At 37.6% G+C, this 14,422-nt stretch overlaps 1 protein-coding gene across 3 annotated transcripts in view; it reads left to right on the top strand.

Moving 5' to 3' along the window:
- The window catches only part of NELL1 (neural EGFL like 1), a 394,533-nt gene extending 380,711 nt beyond the window's left edge, over positions 1-13,822 (top strand). For all 3 annotated transcript variants that reach the window (XM_067558184.1, XM_067558183.1, XM_067558182.1), the window contains 3 exons: positions 2,710-2,886; positions 7,790-8,014; positions 11,556-13,822. In XM_067558184.1, the coding sequence (XP_067414285.1) occupies positions 2,710-2,886; positions 7,790-8,014; positions 11,556-11,606 (453 nt within the window). In that variant the 3' untranslated portion in view covers positions 11,607-13,822. The remainder of the gene's footprint in view (positions 1-2,709; positions 2,887-7,789; positions 8,015-11,555) is intronic.
- Positions 13,823-14,422: the final 600 nt, after the last annotated feature.

Raw genomic sequence — 14,422 nt, 5'->3', positions numbered from 1 at the left:
TAGTGTGAGTGTGTGCTTGAGCTGGGAATCACTCTCCCAGCTCCAAGTGAAGTTGTAGCCTATGTGTCATTGCATTATGGGAATCAAAATGCTTTCTGCAGACAAGAGGGTCTAACAAGGTTGCAAACAAAACATGTGATGCTAAAAAGAATGAGGAGGGAAGTAGTGTGTTGTTATTATTAAAGCGACTCCAGCAGAATCATCAGGCATCATTGGTGTTCTGAAACAAATAGATTGATGGCAATGTAAAAGGTGAATTACTCTGATCAGGCAAGCAGTGCAGGATTCGTGAGTAGCACAAAACCACCAGCACTGTTACCAATTAAAAGAGGTAATTTAAAATATAATCCGCAGGCAAAGGATGTATATCTGAGCAGGTTAGTGAACAGGTTAGTGGTAGCAGCTTTTAATCAGAACTCCAGCAATCAGATGGTGAATTTATTTGCCACTGTGACTACCTCCAAGTCATGTAGCGGGCCTGCACATCCCTTAGTATATGGAGCCAGTCATCATGTTGGAGTGTTTATGCAAGATTGTAACTTTACTATCTCACTGAGTAGGGGCCAGTACATAGCTCAGGAAGTCATAATTCCTCCTCCTTTGAGACTTACAGTTCCTTTTTTGTTACCCACTTGCTCTGGGGAGAGAGGAAATGACTCCTTTTCCTGGAGCAGTTTATTCCTCTTCCCACCTTGCATTCAGCTTGCTACTCTGACCAGCAGACATCATTGGGGAATGGAGCCAGAACTCCTCTTACTCTCCCTAACATTTGCTCTCCAGAGTATCAAATGAATAGACCCTGCTTTTTCCCACACAGGTGGAGTGACAATTTCAATACCAAGGGAGAGCATTAATTCTCCTTACTACCCTGCATTGCTGAGTAAATGGTGTGACAATCTAGTCCTCTACATTAGTGGAAAAAACAGTTGAGTCCAGCATTTTATAGGTGTGTTGCGCTCTCTACTTTTCCATGCTTCTATAATCTGGTTTTTTGTTAGACACAATAAGCAATTTTAATTAGTCCTACAATCAAATGTAATATGCTAATCATTTCAGGCATATTATGAAACACCTGCAGTGTCATTAGCTAGCATGAGCATTTGGATTCCTTGCCGCTGGTGTTCTACGCTGTGCTTTGCAGCGAATTTTGATTTTGTTTATTGGATTTTTAAAATTAATACTTATGAATACAGAAAATCTAAGCAACTGCCAATGCAACAATGTCATTTTGGCTATTTAGCCTAGTCAGCCTGCATGTGGAGAAAGCCCTTTTGGCTTGTCCTCATTCTTCTTAGAAATAACCCTGTAAAAGATTTATGGGGGTGTTGTAAGAAATAAACGCTGATAAGTCAATTCTATAATACCACTCAAGCAAGGGTCTCTTGGCTTATAAGCATGATGTGTGATTATTAAAGGATGTCTGTATTTCTGCTTAGTTCAGGTACAGTCCTACAGCTGTTGTTCAGGCCTAGATTCTGCCAGTGACATCAGTGAAAATCCAGAGCGACGCCACTGAAGTTAATGGAGTTACTCAGGAATTAAACCAGTGTAACTCAAAGCAGAATCTGACCCTCATTCCTTACTCAGCCTAGCCTTTCCTTGACTGCAATTGAAATTTTGCTGAAGTAAGAACTGAACAAATCAATAATCTAGTTAAAATCAAAATGTTTCAATAGCACTCTTCATTGGGAAACTGAAATCATAGTTTATAGTCTGTATATAGAGTTGTTGACTCACCAATAATGAAGGGTATAATTTATAAACACATTTATCCCTATAATTTTCATCACTAGAATTAGAATAAATTCATGTTTCTTTTGCACCAAATGGATGTGTCCTCTCCCATTTACATTCAGAAGAAATTTGTGTGTAGTATGATAATTCTGATTAACAGTATTTATCTGAACACACCACCCTATGAGCAAATACTTAGCACCTCAAATAGGAAAATCGTATTTTAGGGAATCTGGAGAATAAAAATACATCTTCAGTGCATGATTTAAGATTAATATGCAATGTGATATGTTCTGGCCAAGTAGTTTTTGTCTGATAAACTGTAGGTCAAGATGTAGAGTACAACCAGAGATAAATTAAGATGAAGGAATACTTAATGCCCCGATGTTTCACTATATTAGGCTCTTTTGACAGTACTGGCTTTCACTGAGTTTTTAATGTAGTGTGTTCCTATTAAATTTATCAGGCCACCTGCACAGTTTCAATTTATTTAAAATCATTTTCTTGACAATCACACAGTTATTCAAAAGACAGTGTGAAGAAAACTATTATTCTGATGTGTGCTATAAAAAGGTAACTACTAGGAGATTTCATTTATATAATTGATGAGTTAAAATTACTTCATTCCATCTGAACCAAAGAAGCTGTTCGTTTTTTATCCAGGGAGTTAGGAACAAGAGAGAGACAGTAATATTTATCTCAGCCTCAGAGGACACTAGTCAAAAGAAACTCTACAGGTAGCTAAATGCCCACTGGTATTGATGGGGTGATTTTTACAACAGTAGAAGCTGGGGAGGCTCATTTGTTGGAGGATTGGGCCCTATGAGAATAACTTCAAGTTCTTTAAGTAGTCTTCACTATCTTACCTGAAATACTAATACATGCTTTGCTATCTCTGATGGCTTTTCCTAGTCATGTGATAGTCACCTAATATTTACCACTTGCTTGATACCAGTGACAATTTGTTCTCTACAGAATGGGAAGATTTTCTGCCGGCGAACAGCTTGCGATTGTCAGAACCCCAGTGTTGATCTCTTTTGCTGCCCAGAGTGTGACACAAGAGTGACCAGTCAATGTTTAGACCAAAATGGTCATAAACTGTATCGTAGTGGGGACAACTGGACTTACAACTGTCAGCAGTGCCGTTGTCTGGTATGGAAGTAAATTAAACATTTTCAAGAGAAACAAGAGTAGTAAAGATTTTGATTATGGCAATATACGAGTATGACATTATTAACCCTATTTTCTCCTCCTCCTCCCTTTCATTGCTTGATGTATTAAAGTGATTTTAAAGGACTCAGTTCAGAAGCAAGGTAAATCAGAATATGGGCAGACCACTTCTCAGCTCTGTGTAAATGGACCTGATCAACAACTACAAACAAATTTCCCAGAAAGTTTGAAAATTTTGAAACTGTTTACATTTTGTTGTATGTAAAACAGATTCATGCTTTTCTCAATTTATGGAATTTCTGTAGAATTCTTATTGGGATTTTTTCATTTTGAAGTTGATGGTTTTGATGGGCTCTAAATTAGTTGTTACCACTCAAGAAAAAGATCTTGAAGTCATTGTGGATAGTTTTCTGAAAACACCTGCTTAATGTGCAGTGGCAGTCAAAAAAGCTAACAGAATGTTAGGAGCTATTAGGAAAAGATAGATGATAAGATAGAAAATATAATAATTCCTCTATAAAATCTATCATATTCAGATATCTTGAATACTGCATGCAGATCTGGTCACCCTATCTTAAAAAGATATATTGGAAAAGGTAGAGAAAAGGACAAAAAATGGTAGGGATATGGAACAGTTCTCCGATGAGGAGAGATTAAAAAGTCTAGGACTTTTTCATTTGGAAAATAGATGACTAAGACAGGATATGACAGAGGTCTATAAAATTGTGAATGGGGTGTAGAAAATAAGTGTAATTTACTCCTTCACATACCACAAGAACTAGGGTCACCCAATGAAATTACTAGGCAGCAGGTTTAAAACAAAGAAAAGGAAGTACTTCTTCAAACAATGCACAGTCATCTTGTGAAACATGTTGCCATGGGAGGTTGTGAAGGCCAAAAGTATAATTGTTCAAAAAGAATTAGATAAGTTCATGGAGAATAGATCTATCAATGGCTACTAGCCATGATAGTTAAAGATGCAACCCCATACTCTGCGTGTCCTAAACCTCTGAGTGCCAGGGGATGGATCACTCAGTTATTGTCCTGTTCTGTTCATTCCCGCTGAAGCACATGGCATTGGCCACTGCCACAAGACAGGATAGAGGGCTAGATGGACCTTTGGTCTGACCCAGGATGGCCATTCTTATGATCTTATGTAAAATATTTGATTTTGAAAAAAATCCTACCATGTGACTAATCTTCCCTATCAAAATTGGCATTGCAGAAATCAAAAACCAAGTCCCATAAACTACCAATGAAAAAACCAAAAGAGATCCCAAGCTTACATGGTGAATAGTGACCAAATGTAAAAGAGAAGGATGAAGAAAACTGAATTCACCACCCAAACATGCAGAGAGAAAAAAAAAAAGCAGGTTAACCTTTTCATAGATTTTTTTTTTTTTTTTTTTTTTAAAGTGGAGGAAAAATAATCCCAATAATTTTTATTTTAACACCCCCCCCCCCCCACCATTTTTCATTTAAAAAATTTCCTCTGCTCTCCAAAAAACCTGTACTTGGTTTGGAGAACTTAGTCCTCTGTGCATAATGGATTGAGTTATAGCATATAGAGTTTTATCCTATAAACTGAATCACCATTGCTTTGTTGGTGAACTTCAAACCCTTTAATTCAGTGAAGTTTTGAGTTTACTTTCCTGATCTTTTTTTTAAAAGCTTGCATAAGGGAAGAGATTTTCAGGTACATGTTTAATTATATTTCTAAGGTATGCACAACTCAGTTGCAGTATCTTGTTTTCAGAAAGATTCCTCATCCTATTTTATTTCTTAGCTGGGTTAAAAGTCATAAAAAGGCCAAGAGATCTAAGGTAATTCATTAAGACAGTGGTATAGCTGAGATTTGGAGCCAATCGTAAATCAGAATCCTTCAGACTTCCTGGTTTTTGTGCTAAGCAATGCCCAAAACACAGCTTCAATTGCTAGTCTAATTTATTATTTTTCCATTCAGTTTGTAAGAAGCATGCACAGCCCCAATGGGAACATCCATTCTGTGAAACCCTGTCTAGTTAACAAAGACCAAATCCTAAAGTATGTATTCAAAGGGAGGTTTTTTTAACTAAAGTATGTATTCAAAGGGAGGTTTTTTTAACTTCAATTTTTATTCTTTAATTTTGAGTATTGGGAGAGTAGGAAAATCTGTGTGTGAAATCTGGTATGGACACAGTTCTAATGAGGGTGGAAAAATTCATTTTCATGTACACCTGGCTGTAGCACAAAGCAGCTGAAAGCTGCCTTAACAGAGCAGCTAAGGATTGTCTTGCTGTAGGGGATTCCCCGAGTAATGTAAAGTCAGCATAGCTGGCTCTGCTTACCTTTCTCTCAGAGTAGGGGACATATGGGAAAGGAACAGAAGAAGGTGTTCGGAGGCAAGCCAGAATCCCCTGTACTCCATCTGATGCTCTCTGACATGATGGCCCTTGAGCAGCACAAACAGCCTGATTCAGGAATGGGTATTTCCCCCCTACTGTAGATGGCAGGAACATAATTTGAAAACAATCTCTCAACTTGTTAAAGGAACACCAATTCCTTCGCCCCAAGCAAAGACACTCACTAGAAATGTGTTCATATCAGTTTTCAACCTACAGCCATTTCTGCCCTCAGGCTGCTTTCACAGGGCTTGGTTTTGTCCTCTGGCTGGTTCAAAGATGAGGGGGGTTTGAAAGGTAATTTTAGAACCACCTTTGCTTCCTGCAAACCTCATCTTAAATAGTGTGCACCTTTCAGAAACAATGGCTAGGCCTGAGTTGAGAGGCATTTCATGCTGCCTTAAGGGTCTCTTAAATAGTGCATTTTCATACTCATATGCTCTTTTTAGTCTTCACTGTTAATGGACCTGACTTAGGCAGTCATTGGCTGACTGTATATGTTAAAACTATAAATGTATAATTTACTAATGATATTGATAGACACCAGATTTTTTTTTTGTAACTATTGCCTGTTATACAGGCAACTTTTTTCTCTTTAGAAACAGAAAAATAAATGTAATGAAGTATATTAATGTTGTAATATGGATTCAGTCAAAAACACCAAAAAGTCAGGGCAAGAGATGTGTAGGGGCTTTTGTCGGCAGAGCTATGGTGATGCAGTGTCAGTGTAGACAATGTGTTCCCTTATAGCAGTGGAGGGATTGTCATACTCGCCAATTTCACTGCTATGCTGGAGCGGTGACATTGACAAGAAAGCAGGGTATCTGTTCCCTGCTCCCAGCTGGGAGTGGGGCGAGAAGCCCCAGGCTGCTGCAAGCTGTTCACAGCCAAACTTGAGAGCCACAGGCAGCTGGAACCCAGCTCCCAGCTGCGAGCCCAGACACACAAACTACTGACAACAAATAGAGAGCCAACATCAGGCATGCCATTTAAGGTGCTTATATCATCACACATATACCACACTAGTATTTAAAAATTCCAATTGAATAATTACAGCAACCCCATCCCTCTAGTAGATTGTTTTAAAAAAAATATTTAAAGGATCCATTTAAGAGTTTAGTTGATGTTCCTTGTGAAAGCACTGCATACATAGAAAGTGCCCAGTGGTGAGTTATGTTAGTTACTAGCTGGCACAAAGCCTTTAGTGAAATGCAACAGCAAAGGGCCTGATCAGGACAGGTACCCAGAGATTGGTGGATGCCACACCATGTTCACTTACCAACTTCTCCCATGTGCATTTTAGCTTTGGAAATCCTCACAAATTTACAGGTTTGGGATTACGTACATAACAGAAACGTTACAATTTCTTCAAGCAGCATTATAGAGTACCTGTCCCTGAATACCCCAAGACTATTTACATTACACTACAGTGATTTGCTCCAAGCATTAGTGACAAGATTTAAAAGCCACAGCCTTTATGTACTGTCTTTTCATTACACTAATCAAACACCACTTTAAATAGGTGGTATTTCATAATATATTGGAACCTTGCAAATGTCTGGGAGAACTATGGTAGCTACTGAATTACACATAGCACTGAATCCAGGAATCCAGGTATGATTTCAAGTATAATGCCTCATTACATATACTTTCTTCATTCGGTTTGATCATTGTAGTTTAATGTTTAATTGCCTTAAAAAGCTTGGTAGTATATTTATTACAAAAAATATGAAGTTTGGTAGTTTCAGATGTTAATTCCAATTTAAAGATTATAGATTACTGCAGGACTCTACTAACCTGCATTTTACTAATATGTCAATGCAGAGATTCTCAAACCATTTTGCATGGATCCTATAGCTGATCTACACAAAGCGGGGTGGTCACATGATTCTGGCTCCTCATTTCCAGCTGTTAAACTGCTTTTAAAGAAGCTAAAAATATATTCAGAGTGGGTTTTTTAAAAGTGCCCAGCACTGGCACAACTGTTCCTTTAGAAATCGATGGTAAAACTTCCTTTGACTACAGTGGGAATCTAGTTAGTCCAGCGCTGAGCGCTTTTGAAAGCCTCCCCACTGCCTACTCCCACCTCCAAATATTTCCCTAATGTTACTTGCCTGTGTAAGCAACAGCTGTAGTTGTCACAGGGATGTTATGCAACCATGAATGGAAGGCTAGATGGTCTGCAAGGCAATAACTATATTGAAGTATGGTCCATACTGTGAAAAAGTATTAGAACTCCCAGTTTAGTGATTTTTTTTTTTAAACTCAGGCACTCAGATACTATCATGATGAGCGAGCTGCAGATTAGTTTATCAATAGGAAAAAACAAAATTATATTATACTGTACATAGGAAACAGAAGTTACGATGTCCAGTGATGTGGCATTTAGTCTTGTACGATATACATCCCGAACATGAAGCTTTCACTATATATTAGAATTTATTTTTTCTCCGTAACTAATGAGTTGGAAGAAATTTTCATGGATCTTATTTCTATTTCTACAGGAAGGGGAAGTGGATTGTTGGCCTCTTTTATGCCCAAATCCAAACTGTGAGTACACAGCAATCTCAGAAGGGGAGTGTTGCCCCCATTGCGTCAGTGATCCCTGTCTGGCTGATAAGATCACTTACGATATCAGAAAAACTTGTGTGGATGGCTATGGAATCACAAGACTCAGTGGCGCTGTATGGACGATGGTTGGATCTCCTTGTACAACTTGCAAATGCAAGGTACTATAAGTATATAGTAGTAATGGAGATTTGTGTTGTACAGTAAATATAGAGTTGTATTTTACCCTTGGAAGTTCACATTCAACTCCCATTGAAGTAAATGAGATTCAAGGGCAGACAATGTAACTTACAGTATACAAGTTCTGCAATTTATGGTGTGCTTAGTGGAAACAAAACATGGTAATTCTATGGTTATTTTCTTGGAAATTTGAGCACAGATATTAACATCATTCCACAACTTTAAAATATTCCATCTAAAATATACTGCAGATATACTTAATATGAATTTAGGATGACTATTTTAATAATTGCCAAATGTTATTAAAATGTATTTTACAGAAGAAATATCTATTTATTAGAAGCAAATACAACAATAAAAATTGCACTGTATAGCACCTAAAGGTTTTAAATCTATTTTGCCTCTTCTCCAAAAAAAAAACCTTTTAAGAGCATGATCAGATAAGGAATCACTTAGGCAAATTTAGAGGTGATATGTAAGAAGACATAATTTACATGTTGTTTTCATACGTGTAAATGACTACAGATGGTGTAAGTCTATAGTAAATTGGACCCTTAGAGTGTAGATTACATTAGAGTCCTTTGCACCTCTTCTCTATGTTCATTCCCTTAGTGCTGCTTAGTTTTTCCCAGAGTTGTAAATTAAGGAGGGGAAATACTGGAAATCATGTAGAAAAAGTATTTTCATGAGATTACCTGAAACATCTTACATTTTAAGATTAGACTGGAAATCATCAGAGCAGAACACTAAGATTCAATACATATGCAATACAGTGAAAAATCAATGTAGAATGATACTGTTTCTAAACACTATAAAGCTAAATCAATGCTCATGGGAGTCTTTCCATTGATTTCAGGCCCTTATATGAGTGAGGAACTGAGGGAAAACACTGTATCTGTAATCAATCAGTGTGTTTCAAACAGGCATAATCACTAGATAAATCACACTCATCTGAGGTGCTGAAGCGAAAATCTTAGTCCTTCAATTCCAAAATCTACCACTTGGACAGAAGGAGAATTTGCTTATTTTCTGTGTGGATAATCCACTAAAAATAGAATCCCACACACACAAACAAACTAGGAAAAGCAAATAAAGGAAATGTTGTCTAGAAGAAATTTCTACAAGGTGGTTGCAAAACTGGTTGAAAGACCTTCCTCAAAGACTAGTTATCAATGGATTGCTGTCACACTGGAAGGGTTCTTCAGGGGTTTGTCCTAGATCTGGTACTCTTCAATATTTTCAAAAGTGATTTGGATAATGGCATACAGTGCATGCTCAGAAAATTTGCAGATGACACCAACCTGAGAGGCATTGCTAGCGCTTCAGAGAACAGGATTAGAATTCAAAACAACCTTGAAAAATTGGAGAATTGGTCTGAAATCAGCAAGATAAAATTCAATAAAGACAAGTGCAAAGTACTATGTGTAAGAAGAAAAACATCAAATGTACAACTAGAAAATGGGGAATAACTGGCTAAACAGTAGCATTGTAGAAAAGGATCTAGAGGTTATAGAGGATAACGAACTGAATGTGAGTAAACAATGTGATGTCATTGCTAAAAAGGCTAATATAATTGTGGGATGTATTAACAGGTATATTGCATGTAAGACACAGGAGGTAATTGTCTCACTCTATTCAGCACTGGTGAGGCCTCAGCTGGAGTAGGGTGTCCAGTTCTGGGCACCACACTTTAAGAAAGATGTGGACAATTGAGGGGGACTTGATAAGTCTTCAAATATGTTGAGGGCTGTTATAAAGAGGACGGCGATCAATTGTTCTCCTTGTCCACTGAAGGTAGGACAATTAGTAATGGGTTTAATCTATAGCAAGGGAGATTTAGGTTAGATATTAGCAAAAGCTTTCTAACTATAAGGTGAGTTAAACACTATAATAGCTTGCCAAGGGAGGTTGTGGAATCTCCGTCACTGCAGGTATTTAAGAAAAGGTTAGACAAATGCCTGTCAGGGATGGGCTGGGTTTTCTTGATTCTGCCTTAGCCCCTGGGGCTGTATTAGATGACCTCCTGAGGTCCTTTCTATCCTATATGTCTATGATTCTGTAATAAACACTCGTATATTATATGCTGTTGAAAAATCCAGGCATAATCTCATACTTCAGCTACATGTACAAGGTTTCCTACAATGGGTGCATCTTAGTCCAAAGTATAGCGGAGATCACTTAAGTCCGTTCTATGATTAAAAGTTATATTGGCATAGCTACGATGGTCAGGACTGTGGAAACCCCTCTCCCCCACCCCCGGACTGATGCAGCTTTGTCGATGGAAGAAGACTCTGTCAATATAGCTAACTGTGGTCAGGGAAGTGGTATTCCTACACCAAAGACCCCGCCCCCTACTGTAGGCTGGCTTTACATTGATTGGGGGAGTGGGGCATGCCAGCATATGTATGCGACTGTGGTCTCCATAGTGTAGGCATACCTTTTAGAGCACTTAGTGTTACCTAAGACATTCTTTTGTATAAAAATGAGGACTAAATGAACATGGAGCAAAATAGTCCTTTTTACTGCTATTAAATCATAGCTTTTTAATAGTGTATGGAAAATGAATTACAATTTATATCATCCACAAAGTACTTTCCTTTGATCATTCCTCGATCACTGAAAGTACTGAATCTAGTTTTATGAAACGTATCTAAAATGCTGTATGAAGCTTCCTTCCCCCCCTCTTCTGTACTATAGAAGAAGCGTAGCTATTGCTTCTGGGCTTTAATTCACAGTGATTACCCTAAGGCTTTGTGACAGGTTTTTTTTAAAAAGTTGCTTTTCTATCAGTCAGATTCCTGTGCATTTGACTAGATGTTGCAGACTCAACTCTACTGCTGGTGCAGTTAAGTTTGGCATGGCATTGGAATTGCTATCACAGTTCTCTGCAGTGAATTGAGTCTTGGATTACTGGCATGTGTTCAAATAGGCTGGAAGCCTCTTTGTTCATCAGATCTTAGCAGAGCTTATTTTTGACTGATAATTTGGGAGAAAATAGAAAAAAAAAATCAACTGTTGCATTCTTTTTTCAGGTAGTCTCTGCCATTGTGGTATTTGTTGCTCATTATATTATAAATTATGCTCATGAAAGGGGACCTGGATAGGCTCAATAATTCACATTATAAATGATTTGAGCCTTCACACTTAATTTTCTGGTTTAAATGCAACTCAGGTGAGACGTTACACAGAATCATTAGAATCTGACTAACGGGAAATCAGCTGGCGATTTCAGTTGGGTATATATTGGAGAAAGATGGCCTCATCATAAAAAAAACCATCACCATATATGTCTCCTTTGAAAAATCTCAGCAAAAAGGCCATGGTCTGAATAGGCATGGTGACTGTTACTGCTGTAGGATGGTTCTTCCAAGACAGTGTAGCCAACAATCACACAGCCCTTTCTGTGTCCTGTAGATACATGAAGGATATCCATCTCCAGGTCTTACAAGCCCTATGTTCTCTGGGTTTTTTTTTTAAATTGTTCTGTGTGGATAACTAACACTCATTTGTTTTGTTGTACAGAATGGAAAAGTCTGCTGTTCTGTGGATTTAGACTGTCTTCACAATAACTGAAATAATAAGCTTGGACTCCTCTCTGTGAGGAAAACTGATGCAGTTAACATCTGAAGTGAAGTTGTAAGAGTTGGTGTTTTATACAACAGACAATTACCAAAGTCTCCACCTGAGGAAGATGTTTGGGAGTTGCCTTTGGGACCTACCACTATGTTAGCCTTGTCTGGGTGACTTTACAGTGCAAAGCATATAAGTCTATGGTTGTTAAAAGTTTTCAGTGTTGTAAATTATACACTTTTCCTGTCAAACCATTTGCAAATACCTTTAAATTATTTCATGGGTAAACTAATGATGTATTTTTGTTTTAATTTGTGTATTGACAACATGATAGAAACTCAGATTATTTTACTTTGGATCTAGATTCTACAAATAAGGCTGCCTGTTGTGATTTTGTCCCATAATACTGCATAATAAGTTCTGAGGTCCCCTGTCAGATGTATTTATGAAAATATGTATGTATGTACAGTCAAATTGCATAATACTTCTATTTCATAGCTGTCAAACATGGCACAACATTCCAAAGTACATTTGACTTGTACAGGCTGGAAGTAATCATACCTGAGTTTATCTTAAAAAGAAAAAAAAAAGGCATTTTCTTTTCCAAACATATGAACTAGTAGCAGAATTCCTGTTTTCAGACACAATAGTAAACCACATATCCAGGAAACAATGCCCCTTATTGATATCGGGTTTAGCAGAGTGGCCTAGTTTGCAAGTGAAACTACAAGTACTGGCTCTGGGTGGAATTCATCTGGATAGTGTAATAGTAAATAAAGAGTCTTTTAAACTTGTACATTTTTAATGGAGTGGGCTTAAATTGGTTTTTAATGGGTATGTCTGTATAGCATTTAAGCACCCGATGCTGGCCTGTGTTAGCTGATTTAGGCTTGTGGAGCTCAGGCTATTGAGCTGTAAAACTGGAGTGTAGATGTTTGGGGTTGGGCTGGAACCCGGGCTCTGGGACCCTTCTCCCCTGCAGGATCCCAGATTGAACATCTATGCTGCAGCCAGAGCCCTATGAATCTGAGTCAGCTGACGCAGGCTAGCCCCAGATGTCTAGCTGCAATGTAGGCATACCTAGTTCCACCGCTGTAGATGAGTTCAGAATCTCTCCCAATGTATTTACTTTCCTATAATGAAACCTGCCATTCATAACAGGCTGAACCATTGTAGAGATAAGAAATAGTATAAATGACAATTAAATTTAGCCCGAATTTCAGAATACATTGCAGCATGCTAGCCCTGAGAGATTGGCGACGTTCTATGCTATAATTTTCATTACATGTAATATTCAAGAAGCAATCTGGCCCCCTTTTGTTCCCTTCACATTCAGAAGAACCTAATTTATTAAGTTAACCATGCACAAAATGCTATTTAAAACCCCAAACCTAGACAAAAATCCTAATTAAACTCTAATCCTATACAGAGGGTTAGATTTTTGGATGCCATCATCAAAGGAAGCTATAATTCTCTCTCTTTGTTTTCATGAGGCTAGACAGTGTGCAGTACTGGAACAAAAAATCTTTTTCTGATCTGATGGCATATTCAGCTTAACTATCGCATTTTAAACGTGCCATTGTATTCTATTCTGCTTATTTGTGTAGTGTTCTTTGCCTCTTCTCCTTTCCCTCCTCCTTTTTCTTTAACTACACAGCAGGTGTTTGGAAAAAGATTGCTGATATAAGCATAGTGGCTATACTTTGAAAAAGGATACATTTGTGAGTTTTTCATAGCTTTATCCAGAAAATGTGAAATTTATTTATAAGAATGGTGTTTGACTGTATATAATGGAAGAATATTAGACTATTCTTTTAAATACTGTACTTTCATGTTTCTCCTAAAGGGGATTTGCAAAACACTATAAAAATGACTTGCAATCAGTTAGTGATTTTTAGTTCAGCATTCATTATTAGCATTGATAATTTTACTTAGAAGGTTTGTTCATGACTGGAATCCAGCCTAAACAGTCATTATTTTCTTTAATATGTCCAGTTGTTTTCAGCTTGCATTGTTTAAATGATTGTATTATAAGGGAAACAGTTGTGTTTTATATGATACTCAAAAGATGTTTGTAAATCATACTGTCAGTTCATTTTGTAAATCACAATGTATACCCAATGGTAATTCAATTGGAAGAGACAGTCAGTGGGCTGGCATACAAAGGGAAATGATTTAAAACTTGTGGGCATCTAAATAAACTCCTATGTACAGATTGCCTTTCCTTAATCTTGTTAGTAATGTTGTAAAATCCCACTGATGGTTTTAAAGCCAAAGTTTATTACAAATTTTTTTCCTTTTCCAAATGTAATATGCATTAGCAAAGTGGTAAGTTACTGCTATTTCTACAAAGAAAGATCATTTGTTCACATTGAGATTTAGCAACAGAGCTGTAGGATATACTTCCATTCACCCTCAAACCAAGAGCTGTTTTCCACGTTCACCAATCCTTGGACTTCCTAGGTGTAGGGCAAAGCCAGCTGAGGAAACCTGAACCAGGGACGTTCACATTCTATGAACTTCCAGAGGTCAGTTTGCCTTCAGCCCTTGCAAACCAAACTGCAGAGTTCAGTTAGCGAACATATTGATGTACTGAATCCTGCAGGCTTTGTGCAGTCCTGCTTAGCAAAAATTATCTCCTGTTATAAAAATTGAATTGTTTACATAAATGCAGTATGAATAAGAAAGCCATGGAATCCAATTATGATGAATAATTCTTTATGGAGACATGCTCAATAGGGACACCAGACGTACATGAGCGTAGAAAACCTATAGAAAGAGGTATTCATCTCAAACAATAGTGAGGGACCATCTAATTC

Source organism: Emydura macquarii, unplaced genomic scaffold (assembly GCF_026122565.2).
Source record: "Emydura macquarii macquarii isolate MOO-44397 ecotype Brisbane River unplaced genomic scaffold, CSIRO-AGI_Emac_v2 contig_1876, whole genome shotgun sequence".
Lineage (NCBI taxonomy): Eukaryota > Metazoa > Chordata > Testudines > Chelidae > Emydura > Emydura macquarii.
This window is presented reverse-complemented; position numbering and strand designations above follow the sequence as displayed.